Raw genomic sequence first — 13848 nt, forward strand, 5'->3', positions numbered from 1 at the left:
CTCTCCTCTCTCCTCTCTCCTCTCTTCTCTCTCTTCTACGGTTTTAGTTTTCTTGGCTGTTTAGGCCGGAAATAGTCTAATTTCTTCGGAAATTAGATTATTTCTGACCCTTTTTTCTTTAATTCAATTTAGTTTTTTTTTGTTTTGGTTTGTTTGTTTTGTTTTGTTCTCTCCATCTGTGAGAGTCTGTCCTAATTTTTTGGGTTTTTTCCAATTTTCTAGGATTTTGATTCTCATTCATGGATAGGAATTTTATTTTTAGGGTTCTTATAATAATTGGGAAGGTAATTTGGATTCCTATGGGTTTGGGATTTGTCATCAACTGGTCGATCAAAACATTAGTGCAGATTGCGAAGGTCTGAACTTCAAAAGATGCAAAGACATCGAAAATCTTCGCTCGCGTCAAGTTTGAAGCGGTGGAGTATGAGCTATGCCAAATATGCAAATTAGTTATGATTTTGATTGTAAAATTTTTGATATTTTCTATGAATCTGTGGTTTACAGATCTTTATTATTGTAGATGCCGTATGACTATTATTTAATGATATTGTTACTTCTCGTTCAAAAAAAAACTTGTAGTTCTCATTATTTACTCGGTAAATTTTTATTTTGTTTTTTTAGAATAAATTTTTAGAAATTATATTCTAAAAAATTAATAAAATGAGTTGTTTTTAGAGGGATGAAATGAGCTGTCTGCTATATATAGCAAAATCCAAATATAGATATGGATAAAATATCAACAAATTTTATGCAAGTAAAACAAATAAAAATACAAATTCATATCTGATTCACAGTGTTATATTACATAGTCACATACTTAATGTATGTGCTTCTTTTCTTGTTACTTATACTTAATTCTAAAATGTTAACTAAATTATATGACAATTTGTTTGAAAAAGTCCAAAGCAATAAGAGAAGTTTCAGGGAAAATTTTTAAAAGAATTAAAAGGAAAAGAAAATAAAAGAAAAAGAATATTAAGGCTCACTATCCACATATTATGCGACCTATAAATAGGGTTTGTGAATAAAGCTTAGCTGATGAAAAAGTAACACAAAATTGTACTACTATTTTAACTTAGCTCTTTTATTAATTTTTTTTTGACTTATTCTCAGTTGTAAGTTTGTAACATCGTCGACTTAAAATGGTAGGCAGCAAAGATGAAGAATCGCAACAAGGTGGTGGTTTTGCATCGCCTCCTACGAAAGGTGAAATGTTGCTACTCGATGATGATGGCAAGCCTCGTAGAACGGGTACGTACAATTCTCTGAAGTCCCCCTCTCTCTCGACTAGGAAAAATTTTATCCGACTTGATTTGAGTTGTTAGACTTGTTACATATGAAGATTTAACGTGTACATCACACGAGTGGATGAAAATTGACTTGTTATCAACCCGAATTTACCTAGGCCATCTCAGTAGACAATTATTCGACTTAACATGTTATAGTCTATATGTTTGTTACTTGAATTTTTCTCAATGCATGCTTTTATGAATGCTGTTATTCACTTTTGCTATATACGATTCAATTCAATGATTTAGAAAAATATCGCCCCTTAAACGGCAGCTGAATAGCTAAGTAGCCTTTCACTTAAATTAGGAAGGTTTTATAATTTTTTTATTTTTTAACAGAACAAAGAATTTTAGTTGTGGTACGAAATAATTGTGTAGGTGTAATTTTCACAATTTATCATGAAGGTTGTACCGTAACATTGTTAATTTTTAGCATTCCCTTTTGTTTAATGGACTTATATCATTGATGATTAAACAATTACTTTCATAAAAAAAAAAGATTAAACAACTACTGATATATCTATTTATTATTAAGAATTATGAATATTTGATGGTTTGAAAATTGACATTGAGACTAATCTAACAAAAATTCATGTCTCGTGCTTATGTTTTAATTGACGTATTCATATATACCTTAAACAAGAAAAATGATCTCAGTAATTAATGGACCTAACTTACTTGTTCTTTGTCTTTTAGCTTTTTTAATGTTTGTGATTATGTGAATAATTTATGTATTATTTTCTTAAGTTGAATTGTTGATGTACATTTTTCATATTTCAACCGTTTTATTTATAGGGACGGAATGGACTGCAAGTGCACATATTATTACAACAGTCATAGGTTCTGGAGTTCTTTCAGTAGGATGGGCCGTAGCACAACTTGGATGGATTGGAGGAATTGTTACTATTTTCATATTTTCAAGCACTATGCTTTACACTGCAAATCTCCTAGCAGATTGTTACCGAAGTCCTGATCCGGTCACCGGAAAGAGAAACCACACGTACATGCAGTGGCGGACCTAGAAATTTGACAATGGGGGGACAATTTCGATAATTCAACTAACATCAACCTATTTTTAAAAAAATGGGTACACAATACAAGTAATTTGAGTTTGGTTGGGAAATAGGAATAAGGGAGTAGTAGAGTGGTATGGTTGAAATAAAATACCCAAAAAAAAAAAGGAATGATGTTACAAGGGGGATTCGAATGCCATATTATCTTGTGATGTTAATTTCTTAGCAAACATTTGTCGAAGATGCTCGTTGCAGTCCGTGACTCGTGGCCGCGTGGGTGGTGGTTCGTGCCTCGTGGTTGGGAAATAGGAATAAGGGAGTAGTCGAGTGGTTTGGTTAAAATAAAGGAATTTTTTTTATTTTTACCACCTCTAAAAAATAACTTAATTGCTTTTACCACCTCCATAAAAAAATTTTTATTTTATCATCACATAAAAAAATGAAAATTGACTTTTACCACCATCACCGCCAACTAACGGATTCTGTCCATAAATTCGTTAGTGGGGCCTATCATATCCACGTGTCACCATATTATTGGGTAAAAAAAAAAATTAACAAATAAAAAAACAACCCCAATAAATAATAAAACAATGAACATATATATCAGCACACTCTACAAAATGGACCAATGCACACAACAAATATCCTAGATAGCAAAAAAAAAAAAAAAAAAAAAATCACCCCAAATACCAAACTCAAGTAATTAATTCACAAAGTCAAAATTGTTAGCACTTACAAGAAGGCAATCAGGATCAGGATGAAACATGATGGGAGTGAAAACCCCTTTAACACCCCCCAAAAAAAAAAAATTAATGTTACAAGGGGGATTTGAACCTTGATCTAGGTAAACCTGAAATTGGGCCCCTTACATATTGTTTCTAGCCCACTACCAACTTAGCTAAGGCAAACTTCTTGATAATTCTTACACTTAATTTTATATAACTATTTTCCCAGTTTTATTTTTTATTTCCTAAAATTTTTTTTCCTCTGTTTTTTTTTTCCGAAAGTGGGGGGACAATGGTCCCCCCTTGTTCCTTCGTGGGTCCGCCCCTGCGTACATGGAGGCGGTCCGAGCCAATCTAGGTACATACATATACATTACAGTTACTGTAGTCAGAAAATATATCATCGTTATTTTAAAAATTGGTAAAGGAGCTATGTAATTTTTCATAAAACATTAAAGTTTAATGTCTAGTACGTATCCTTGTGAAAGTGATATCAATTTTTATCTCATTATGTCATTGATCTAATGTGCATTATGTAAACATGTGACAGACCTTGGTTCAACTACTCCCTCCGTCACTTTTCTAAAAAAATTTCACCGTAAAGCAATAAAAAAGAAATAGAGGGAGTACAAACTATCTTGAAATATCTTCTCGACTGACCAAAATGTTTTGATGATATAGGTAAAATCAGCTGCATTACTTTTGGGATCTTACAGTACACCAACCTTAGTGGTTTCGCGGTTGGCTATACCATAACTGCACCCATTAGCATTGCGTAAGACCTTCAATTCTACAATAAACTCAATTCTAATAGGCAAATTGAAAATAACTGAAACTAACTAAAGTTTTTGGATTGAAAAATATTTCAGGGCAGTCTTGAAATCGAATTGCTTCCACAAAAAAGGACATTCCGCTTCTTGACAGTTTAGCAGTAACCCTTTTATGATAGGTTTTGGAATTTGCGAGATCATTTTGTCTCAAATACCAAATTTGGATGAGCTAACATGGTCTTCAACTATTGCTTCAATCATGTCTTTCGCGTACTAACAATAGGTATTGGACTTTCAATTGCTAGGATTATCGCGGGTAATTAATTGTTTTATTCTTGAATTCACCCTCATTTCTCTGTTTTTTTTGGTAGTAGAATGTGTAATTAAGAGAGTTTTTCGCTAAAATGTGTTAGGGAAAGGAGGGAGGACTACATTAACAGGAGTAGAGATCGGCGTAGATGTATCATCTACTGCTGATAAAGCATGGAAGATGTTAACAGCACTTGGTGACATTGCATTTGCTTATCTTGTTTCTCAAGTGCTCGTCGACATACAGGTATAGTAACCTTGTAATTGATAATACAAATTTAAATTAGTACTTGTATTACAGTTATCAGCAACATAATAACTTGAGATTAAGCCTTTCTATTTTAGTCGATTTGAATGACTACTTGTGTATAATCTTCATGTAAATGTCCATGGTAATGCAAGTAGACTCTCAAAGGAACGTGTTCGGTTTAAGATTTGTACATTTTTTTTTTCTTGTTATGACTCTGGCTTAAGTTTTTCCTAGCAAAAATTACAAGCAAACTTGTTACTATCACTGTCAACGATCCATAAAAGTTTTAAGCGCGACTTGATAATCACAAAGTTTTTTTGTATGATCTCAGGATACGTTAAAGTCTAGTCCACCAGAGAATAAGGTGATGAAGAAAGCAAACACAATATCAATGTTGACGACCACCATGTTTTACTTGTTATGTGGCTGTTTAGGCTATGCAGCATTTGGGAATGATGCACCAGGCAACATGTTGACTGGCTTTGGATTTTATGAGCCTTTCTGGTTGGTAGACTTGGCCAACATCTTCATTGTCATTCACTTAGTAGGCGCTTTCCAGGTATGAAAACGAAGTTTCCCAAACTAGTTACACACGTCTTTTAATATTCTCACTGTCCTAAAATAATAGGTCACATTTTATTTAACCTTGAATGTATATATGTTACCATGGGCTAGGTACTTGCTCAACCAGTCTTCAAGAAGATTGAATCATTAGCCATCGAAAAATGGCCCAACTCAACTTTTGTGACAGCAGAGTATCCCATAAAAGTAGGCAGCAAAACAGTATTAAGCTTGAATTCATTAAGGCTGACCGGAAGAACAATATTTGTGCTGCTTCTATTCAAGGCGTTAGTAAAGGTCTTCATACATCCAAGCCTTTCCAATACAAAATATGATGAAATTATTAATCGCCTTTTTTTTTTTAGGTTTAGGCAATGCAAATGTTTTGTAAGTATGTTCCGTCAAAAAAAAAAATTATAGTTAGCTCTTATGTGCAGAATGCTTAGCATGTTTTTAGTTAGATTTTTATTTTTTATTTTTTTATTTTTTTATTTTTTTTTTAGTACTCCTTATTTGGTCAAAGATGTGCAAATAATACTCATGGGATAGAAATATTAATTAAGTATCAAAGTTTACAAATTTTACCTTACAACCTACTTTTAAAATAATTAATTTCTTCAGTATAACGTTTATTTTATGTTCTAACATATATATAGACTCAAATTTATAAACCTTGAAAAGTTTATACTCCGTATTTATTTGAAAGATTATATTTTTATGGTTATTTGTCCAAAAATATTTATATGATTACATTTTTAATGTTGTGTTCAACAATTATAATATGATCTTGCTAATGAATGCCCCCGTGTATTAGATGAGTATTTTATTTAATTTAATTTGAAAATACATGTCAAAATCACACGTTAATCACGTTGATCGATGTAATTAATGTTCATTTTAGTTTAATATTTTTATTTTTATTTACTCCTTATCTAATGTCCGAGGATGCATTCGTTAGCTTTTGCATGATAATATTCAAACCGAAAAAAAAAAAAAAAAAATTAATATTCCAACCCAAACCTATATAATGGGGTAACTTTGGGTTGTACATCTTTTTGGAAAAGAATTTATTTTTGAAACTCAAATTTCAGTGTCGAAGACAGCACAAGGTATCATCTCCAGCATTAATTTCTCAATTCTTCTTTTACGAATTTTAATGCTTGCTTATGTTTAATCTTATCAATTTTGTCCAACTTTCCTCAAAATCAAAGTTTGTAGATTGATTATCTTCTATTCAATTTCGCCCAACTTCCGTCGAATTTAGGGTTTGCTCAAATTGCTTGAATTAATTAGTTTCAGATTAGATCATTATCAAAGAAGAATGAAGAATTGGAAAAGTGGTTCAAAGAAGGGAATTGGTACGGCATATGTTGTGATTAGAGAGGAGAAGGATGTGAATGAATTGGGCAATAATGTCCCTTCTAGCTCTTGTCCCTTACGATTGTTGTAAGTCATCCACTTTATATATTTTGATTGTTTTCCTTGTTATTATCTCTAAATTATTGTTCTCATCATCATTTATTGATTCTAGCCTCGTCCGAAGACGAAGATGAACAAACCTCGAAACAATATTGTCAACATGATGTAAATTCTAATGATGAAGGTAATCATCCTTGTTCTTGGATATACTACATAGCTTGTAATATTTTAATTTAATTTTATTGTGTTAGTTAATTTAATTTAAGAAAATATCACTAAATATGATTTCTGTTTAACAGGTATTGGGGATACTAATTCAGCTTCGGTATGTATTTCATTTTGTTTATCAGTTTCGGTATATAGCTTGTCCCTTTTTTGTTTTCTTTTGATATGATCACTCCACCCTACGATTTTCTTGTGCTCATCCTAAACGTGTCGGGTTCTATATGGATGGAGCATTAAGTTTTCAACTTCTTTCGGTCAATGTGTTGTGTATAACCCCATTCGTTCAGTTTTCAACCTCATTCACTCACTTATAGTTTGCATATCTTTTCATTCTGTGAGTAATATTGTTGTTGGCAAATTTCATGTGCAGCCGAAGTCCGACAGCTCGGGAGTTTCAAAGGAGTATAATGAACGGAGTCCATGCAGCGATGATTTCTATATCTCAGATGAGCCTAAAGATAAAATCTCGTATCAGAAGTTTAATTGTGATCGTTATTTTGACCGTGCGTATGCAGAAGTGCCTACTTGTGAGTTCCTTGTTTCTATTTACGTGTGTGTAAAATACTAGCTTTTCTCTGTAATCTTTACTTTATTTGGTCTTTACTCCATTTGGTGGTTGGTGCTTCCTTTGACTGATTGATCTTCTGTTTGAGTTTTGCGTGCCAGGTGATTGCCCTTTTAATCCAGAGGTAAACATTAGTATGTTTGTCTTTTAATGTATGTTGTTGGTTTAGTTTTTATGATTTTATCTTTTGAAACCTCTTTTCTGGTGTCTGCAATATCATAGCAGCTTTGGCATCTTGAATTCTTGTTAATTAAGCCCAACATTCTCATTTTAAGAACACACTGAAGCCAACAAAAGCAATCTTGTTAAAGCTGTCAATAGAGGACATGATTGGCTGATTGCTATTGTTGGCTTCTGTGTGCTCTTGAATGGAGAGTGTTGGGCATATTTAATTTGCCAAATCTATTTGTGTCTTTTGGAGTTGTATATCTTTCGTTGGTTTCAATGGTTGACATTATACAATTAATCATACAGATTTTTACGGAAAATTTAATAAATTGAGAGATAAAATCATTGTCCATTAGAGACAAATGGAATAGATGTCGTAGATGTCATTGTTTATTATTGTACATTAATATTCTGGATACTGATATCAAGCTTGATGATTTTTTGCTTCACTAATATAGGAGTTTGTCATTTGGCTCACTGATAAGAGCTGTGATGAATCTTACTGCATTGACCTTTTGAAGAAATATGGCTGGTATTTAATTTCCTCTTCTCCTAAAATGCTACGGAGTAATTCTTTTTTTCTATATTCATATTCATTGTCATACACTACAATAAAACTAGGGGTGAGCATAGCAGGGTACCCTGTAAAAATATCAGGACCCGAAACCGGAACCTGTTGCAACAGGTTCCTAAAAATAGGAACCGGAACCGGAAGGTTCCTAAGAATTGGGAACCGGAACCGGAATCTGCAGGTTCCGGTTCCTAAACAGGGTACCCTATCTGTCAAAGTAAGATTAATAGTTACTTGATAAATTGCAACAAATTTATTTTTTTTAAAATAGATGATCACAATAAAAGCTTACAACTTTAGTATAGTACTTCAAATATAACAAACCAACACTAATTGTCTAGAATATTTAATACCATATAGGTTCCGGTTTCATGTACCTTATAGGGAACTTGTACTAACAGGGTACCCTACGGGTTCTAGATCCAAAATTTTATTACCCGGAACCGGAACCTGTTGTAACAGGTTCCTAATTTTATTACCCGGAACCGGAACCTGATCAACAGGTTCCGGGTTTGGAACCTGCGGTTCCGAACAGGTTCCGGTTCCATATTAGGGTACCCTGAATTTTTGCTCACCCCTAAATAAAACACATATTCTGGTCTCCATTGTGCATGTCATGCAACAGCGAATCGTGTTTTCTATGCTGCCCTTATGCTGGATGCTTTTGTGCCAAGTTGCAAAGGGAGCAGCTTAGAAAGGTGCAAGGTAATCTATCAGTCACCCAAAAACAACAAATATTTAAGTTATTGCATGTAGTTTTGACCCTGCTTATACTTGTTTCCAGGCGACAGTAGAATTCGTTATATTGCTCCATCAGACTGCCTTTGCAATTGCTAGGCCGGATCTAAGGCTACTTCATGGATCTCTTGATGATCGTTTGTTCTCATCGATTTTCTGTGTGAAGCTGTAGACCCAATGCACAATCACGTAAATGGAGCTTTGCATTTAATCAGAGAGTGAAAAGTTTTAAGATATAAACTCAGTTCACATCTAATTTACAATCTATATGTAATTTTTAACTTAGTTAAGGGGGTAGACCTCATTATCTATCATGTCCATACTCCATAAACTGTTTTAAGATTATCCTCCCTAGATCTTCGGGGTAGTCGTGCTCACTGCACTGCTCAGGCGTGTATGGCTTTCTTGGGTGTTTGACGATGTATTGACCTTGTGCTAATCCTCATAGACTGTTCTTTACTTTACTTGTTGACTCGAATATTTGGAAGAGTCCTGCAGCCATCCATTCTGATGGTTGATTTAGGATTTGGGATTTTTTTTAAAAAATTACTGGGTTGTTGGGTTCCCACAATGTTCCACGATGCCTGGGAGAGAGGTTGGTGTACGTGCACATTTGCTTGCTACTAAGGAGGAGGCACACGGTTGATTCGTCTTTGTTTTTAGGCTCTGTTATAGTTTTTTATTTTGTTCTGTGTTTTCATTTTGCCGTTTTAACGCCATAGATTGGAAGTTACACAATGAGGAATGATTGTAAAATCATGGTTAATAAAATTAAATTAGTAACACAAAGTAAGAATTAATCTTTAAATAATGTTTTTATGACGGCCAGGTACTTGCTCAACCAGTCTTCAAGAACATTGAATCATTAGCCATCAAAACATGGCCCAACTCAATTTTTCTGATTGCAGAGTATCCTATAAAACTTGGCAGCAAAACAGTGTTATGCCTGAATTCATTAAGGCTAACCGGAAGAACCATATTTGTGGTTTTAGTAACGTTATTACTTATTAGCCATGGCAATGCCCTTCTTCAACGACGTCATTGCGTTGCTAGGAACACTCGGGTTTTGGCCATTATCTGTATAGTTCCCAATCAAGATGCGTATTGCTCAACACAAAATCAAACGATGGTCGTTTAGTGGACAATGCTCCTACGGAGTACTTTTTAACTTGGTCTTTTTGCTTGTTACGATAGCTAGCTGCTGGTGCCTTTTCTATTCAAAACGTTAGTAAAGGTCTTCTAAATTACTTTTATTTAGTGATATTTTTGTATATAAATCAACAACTTCTTATTAAATGTGTCTCCATAAATGTTGATTTATTTACGAAAATTACATGCTGATATGAATTTCTTTTCTATTTTTTTAATTTATTCGTGCAAATGCCACTAGATTAAAATACAGCTCACAACAATTTTTGGCGTGCAACAATATGAAACACACCAAAACACGTACAGGGTAAACACTACATCAATAGGAGTATCATCTATAATATTATTAAAACTCATAGGAACAACATGGTAATGTCATGTGTCACCTTACTTATGAGTTGGCGCCACATTTGTGCCATATGTCATCCTATATATGTTTACCATGAGGAAGTAGAAATGCAGGGTTGTGAGACGTTTGGGAAGTGTCTCACAATGGCAATTTTGCAATTAAGTCGAAAAAAAAAAGCAAAACGGGGCTGCTTTTGGAGGGAAAAAAAACCGTTTAGCTAAAAAATGAAACGGAGTGGTCCTGAAAGAATGAAAGCGACAGGCGAGAAAAAAAACAATTATGCGGAAAAAGTAATATTAAAAAAATTGTACTTGTTGATTTTTCTTTGGAAAAGGGAAAGAAGTCAGTCTTCTTCAACCTTATTTCTCCCAAACTCAAAAAGGCAAAACTTCTTGAAGAAATTTCGCAGTAGACTTGGTGCACGAAAGGCGAATGCAATGGATGGTGTTACTAACGACGAAGGTGTCGTTAGTAACACCGGGGATGATGATTTGATGCTGTGCGATCTGGTGAATGAAGGCGGAGGAGGCGGGCAGGTCGAAGAGGTGAATGACGGTACGGTGTTGCGTTAAGGGAGCTGTTGAAAGGGGTAAGATGTTTAAAATTGCACAGTACTGTCCAGTATTTGCTAAAATTTTAGGGTTTGATCCTGATTAAAAATGTGATAATATTGTGAAGTTTGTGTGTTATGTAATTTAGGGTTCAAAGTAGGTTTAATTCGTAAATTATTGAAATTGTAATTGACAATTGAAGCTTGAAAATTGAATTTGTATTAGGATTTGTGTTGTTTGAAATTGAAGATCAGGGGTATGTGTTGTGTAATATAAGATTGAGTAGTTGTGGGCTGATATGGTACCTCTGCTCCTGGAAGATTGAGTAGTTGTGCAACATTGGGAGTCTCAGTTTAATTATGAATTGTTAATAGACACGTGATAAATAAATTTCAGTGAATGTATCAAAATTGTGGAAGCAAGGACGATATTGAATATTGCACATGTTATGCTTTGATTAAGATTGATTGGTTGATGATATTGGATATGTTGGTGGGTAGCAATTGATTAAGTATGTGTTTGGGTATTGTTTTAATCATTATAGTTTGCTTTTTGCTGTTGTGTGTGTGGATGTTTGTGTTTTATTATTTTTGAAAAATGGGTGTTGTTTGTTATATTTGTTATTTTTTGTTTTGAATGAAGGTTGTGGTTGGTGAAGAGTCTTATAAGACTCCAAAGAAAGGCTTTAGTAGTGTTGCAATATCAGTTGAGATAGAGGAGTTTGTTGAAGTGGATGTTGGTCTGCCTCCTCCTTCAGTTGGGATGGTTTTCCAGTCATGGGAGGAACTTGATGAATATTTTAGGGAGTATGGGAAGCAAAATGGATTTGGGGTTGTTCGCACTAGTGCTTGTAAAGTAGGGAAAGGCACTAATGCCAAAATGAGAAAGAATTGTTTGTGGACATGTGAGTGCTTTGGGGTGCCTGGTAGGAAGCGGAAGAAGCTGGATGATAGTCTAGTGACTGATGCTCAGGTTGTTGAGGATGAAACGGTTGGTGTGAAGAGAAGGAGTAAGAAAGTTCAATGTCCTGTGAATGTGTATGCTAATGTTAATGAACGCGGGGAATGGGTTGTTCAGAGGGCAGAACTTAAGCATTGTGGACACACCCCGACTCCAGGGAAGGCTAAGAATATAAGTAGGTTGAGGAAGAAGTTTCTGGTGGAGAATCCACATGTTGTGAGGCAGCTTTTCAATGAGCGGAGGTGTGGGGTTCCCGTGGCTAAAATCTATAACAAAATGGCCAGGGAGCGTAACGGGGTGGAGAACATGCCCTTTGCCCAGAAAGATCTTCATGAGGAAGTGGCTAAGATGAGGAGAAGAATTTTTGATGAAGGCGACGCTAAAGCAATGTTTAGCTATTTTCAGACTATGGTTGATGATAACTCTGATTTTTTCTACACTTATCGAGTTGATGAAGAGGGTAGGTTGAAGGATGTTCTGTGGGTAGATGCTAGGTGTCGCATGGCATACGAGGAGTTTGGTGATGTAGTTTGTTTTGACTCCACGTACTTGACTAATGAGTACAAGCTACCGTTTTGCAACTTTGTGGGAGTCAACCACCATGGTCAAACAATTACATTGAAAATATTTCGTTTTGCATGTTGAAAATTACCTTGATTGACACGAAATTTGATAACTACTTAAGCGGTGGTTTTTTTTTTTTATTTCTTTATTTTTTTTAAGGATGGATATTTATAATAAACAAACAAAAGGGTGATAAAATCAATTTTAGGTGATTTAACGGATGGTTATTTACAAGTTTCCCTTATAGAATTTACAAGCTTCAAACAAACTATAGAAAATTAGTTACTAAAGGAATCTAATTCGCTTATTGAATGGATTGAATTGCTAACTTAGAATGTCAGTCACAAATTGCTAACTTTATTGGTGTAGCTGCATTATCATCAGAAGGTTCTTTCTCAAAGTGTAATAAGCAGACAACAAGACCTGTGACCAGTTTGCACTTTACAGAGGCTTATATATACACCAATATAATAAATTGAATCCGAGTAGAATTGATTGAGTCTACAACATATAACGTCATTACTTAACTATGGTTGGATTAACTAATCAAGTACTCCCTCCGTCCCTAAATTACATTCCTTTTTTCTATTTTTGGTATTCCAAAATTACATTCCTTCTTTCTATTTTTGGTAAGTTTTTTTTAAGTAAATCAACTCTCTTTTTCTGTTTTATATTTAATGCTTTCTCACTCATCCTTACCTAATCTCACTCATAATCCTTGTACTAAATTACAATGAATATGATTGGTTAAAAATTTTCAATTAGGAGCATGTGATTGGTCCTTTTTTTTTTTTGCAAAGGATTGATGACATGTCATGAGTAATAACTAATCTATCTTTGTATATCCCATTGCATTATCTAATTATTGTTATTTGTCTTATTCTTCCCTCCTTAATTCCCGTGAAAATTTCCAAAGAGGAATGTAATTTAGGGACGGAGGGAGTAGCTAATAAATTAAGAAAGGAGACAAACAAAAGTTCACACATCAATACATCATCCTAATATTCCTAACTATACCAATGACTAAAAGGATTCAAATAACTGTAATCTAGTTATTTTAACAATGTGCGTGCAAAGAGTATAGTACGTGGAGAACTAAAGCAAGTAATTGATTTATCAAACCATGTGCTTAAAGTGTGCTTAGGTATAGACTAATCCCAAAAATGAAAAAGGTTTTGCCTACCCATTTTTGACTAGTGATCACTTTGATTGTTGTATCAATATATTTTGGGAAAGCTATTATTGTTTTAAATTCAATGGATCTTAGAATATTATACGTAGTTTTTTATTCCAATCAAATACAAGTATTATTTGTCCAAATAAAAAAAAAATACAATTATTAGTGCTCATAATTATTTTCGTTGTATTAAAGTTTCCTTGAATTGTCCATTTGCTGTACATTTGAAGATGACATTTTTAAAATATATATAATTCTAGAAGAATGTTTGCTAATTTTTTTTATTCTAGAAGAATTTATTCACTAAATTAATAATACCATCGTATCCTTTGAAGTTATTTTCCACCCATCTTTATATATAAAAATCTCATTCCATCCAAATTTATATACTTGAATATAAATTTCTTCATCTATTTATAGACTTTTTTTTTTTTAGTAATATTGGATAAAGGATGAAGATTCACATGTCAAATCACATTTTATATATATATATAT

The 13848-nt window shown here is 33.7% G+C and overlaps 1 protein-coding gene, 1 long non-coding RNA gene and 1 pseudogene across 3 annotated transcripts; all 3 read left to right on the plus strand.

Annotated features, from left to right (window-relative positions):
• The first annotated feature begins 1142 nt into the window (after positions 1–1142).
• On the plus strand, positions 1143–10673 carry LOC145591743 (amino acid permease 8-like; annotated as a pseudogene).
• LOC145593005 (uncharacterized) lies at positions 6856–9340 on the plus strand. 2 transcript variants are annotated; one of them, XR_014102513.1, is made up of 4 exons: positions 6856–7088; positions 7228–7250; positions 7753–8570; positions 8650–9340. It is a non-coding gene; the product is annotated as an uncharacterized LOC145593005 (long non-coding RNA). The 2 variants fall into 2 exon arrangements; XR_014102512.1 differs by having other exon boundaries at positions 6856–7250.
• LOC145593006 (protein FAR-RED IMPAIRED RESPONSE 1-like) lies at positions 10445–12427 on the plus strand. Its single transcript, XM_081649521.1, has 2 exons — positions 10445–10690; positions 11295–12427. The coding sequence occupies exon 2, from the start codon at positions 11415–11417 to the stop codon at positions 12255–12257; it is 843 nt and encodes a 280-aa protein (XP_081505647.1). The 5' UTR covers positions 10445–10690; positions 11295–11414; the 3' UTR covers positions 12258–12427.
• The last annotated feature ends 1421 nt before the right edge of the window (positions 12428–13848 follow it).

Source organism: Chenopodium album, chromosome 18 (assembly GCF_948465745.1).
Source record: "Chenopodium album chromosome 18, dcCheAlbu1.1, whole genome shotgun sequence".
Lineage (NCBI taxonomy): Eukaryota > Viridiplantae > Streptophyta > Magnoliopsida > Caryophyllales > Amaranthaceae > Chenopodium > Chenopodium album.

What these genes read in the sequence shown, in the direction of transcription:
- LOC145593006 (XM_081649521.1), top strand. Translation starts at nt 11,415, where the DNA reads ATGGTTTTCCAGTCATGGGAGGAACTTGATGAATATTTTAGGGAGTAT.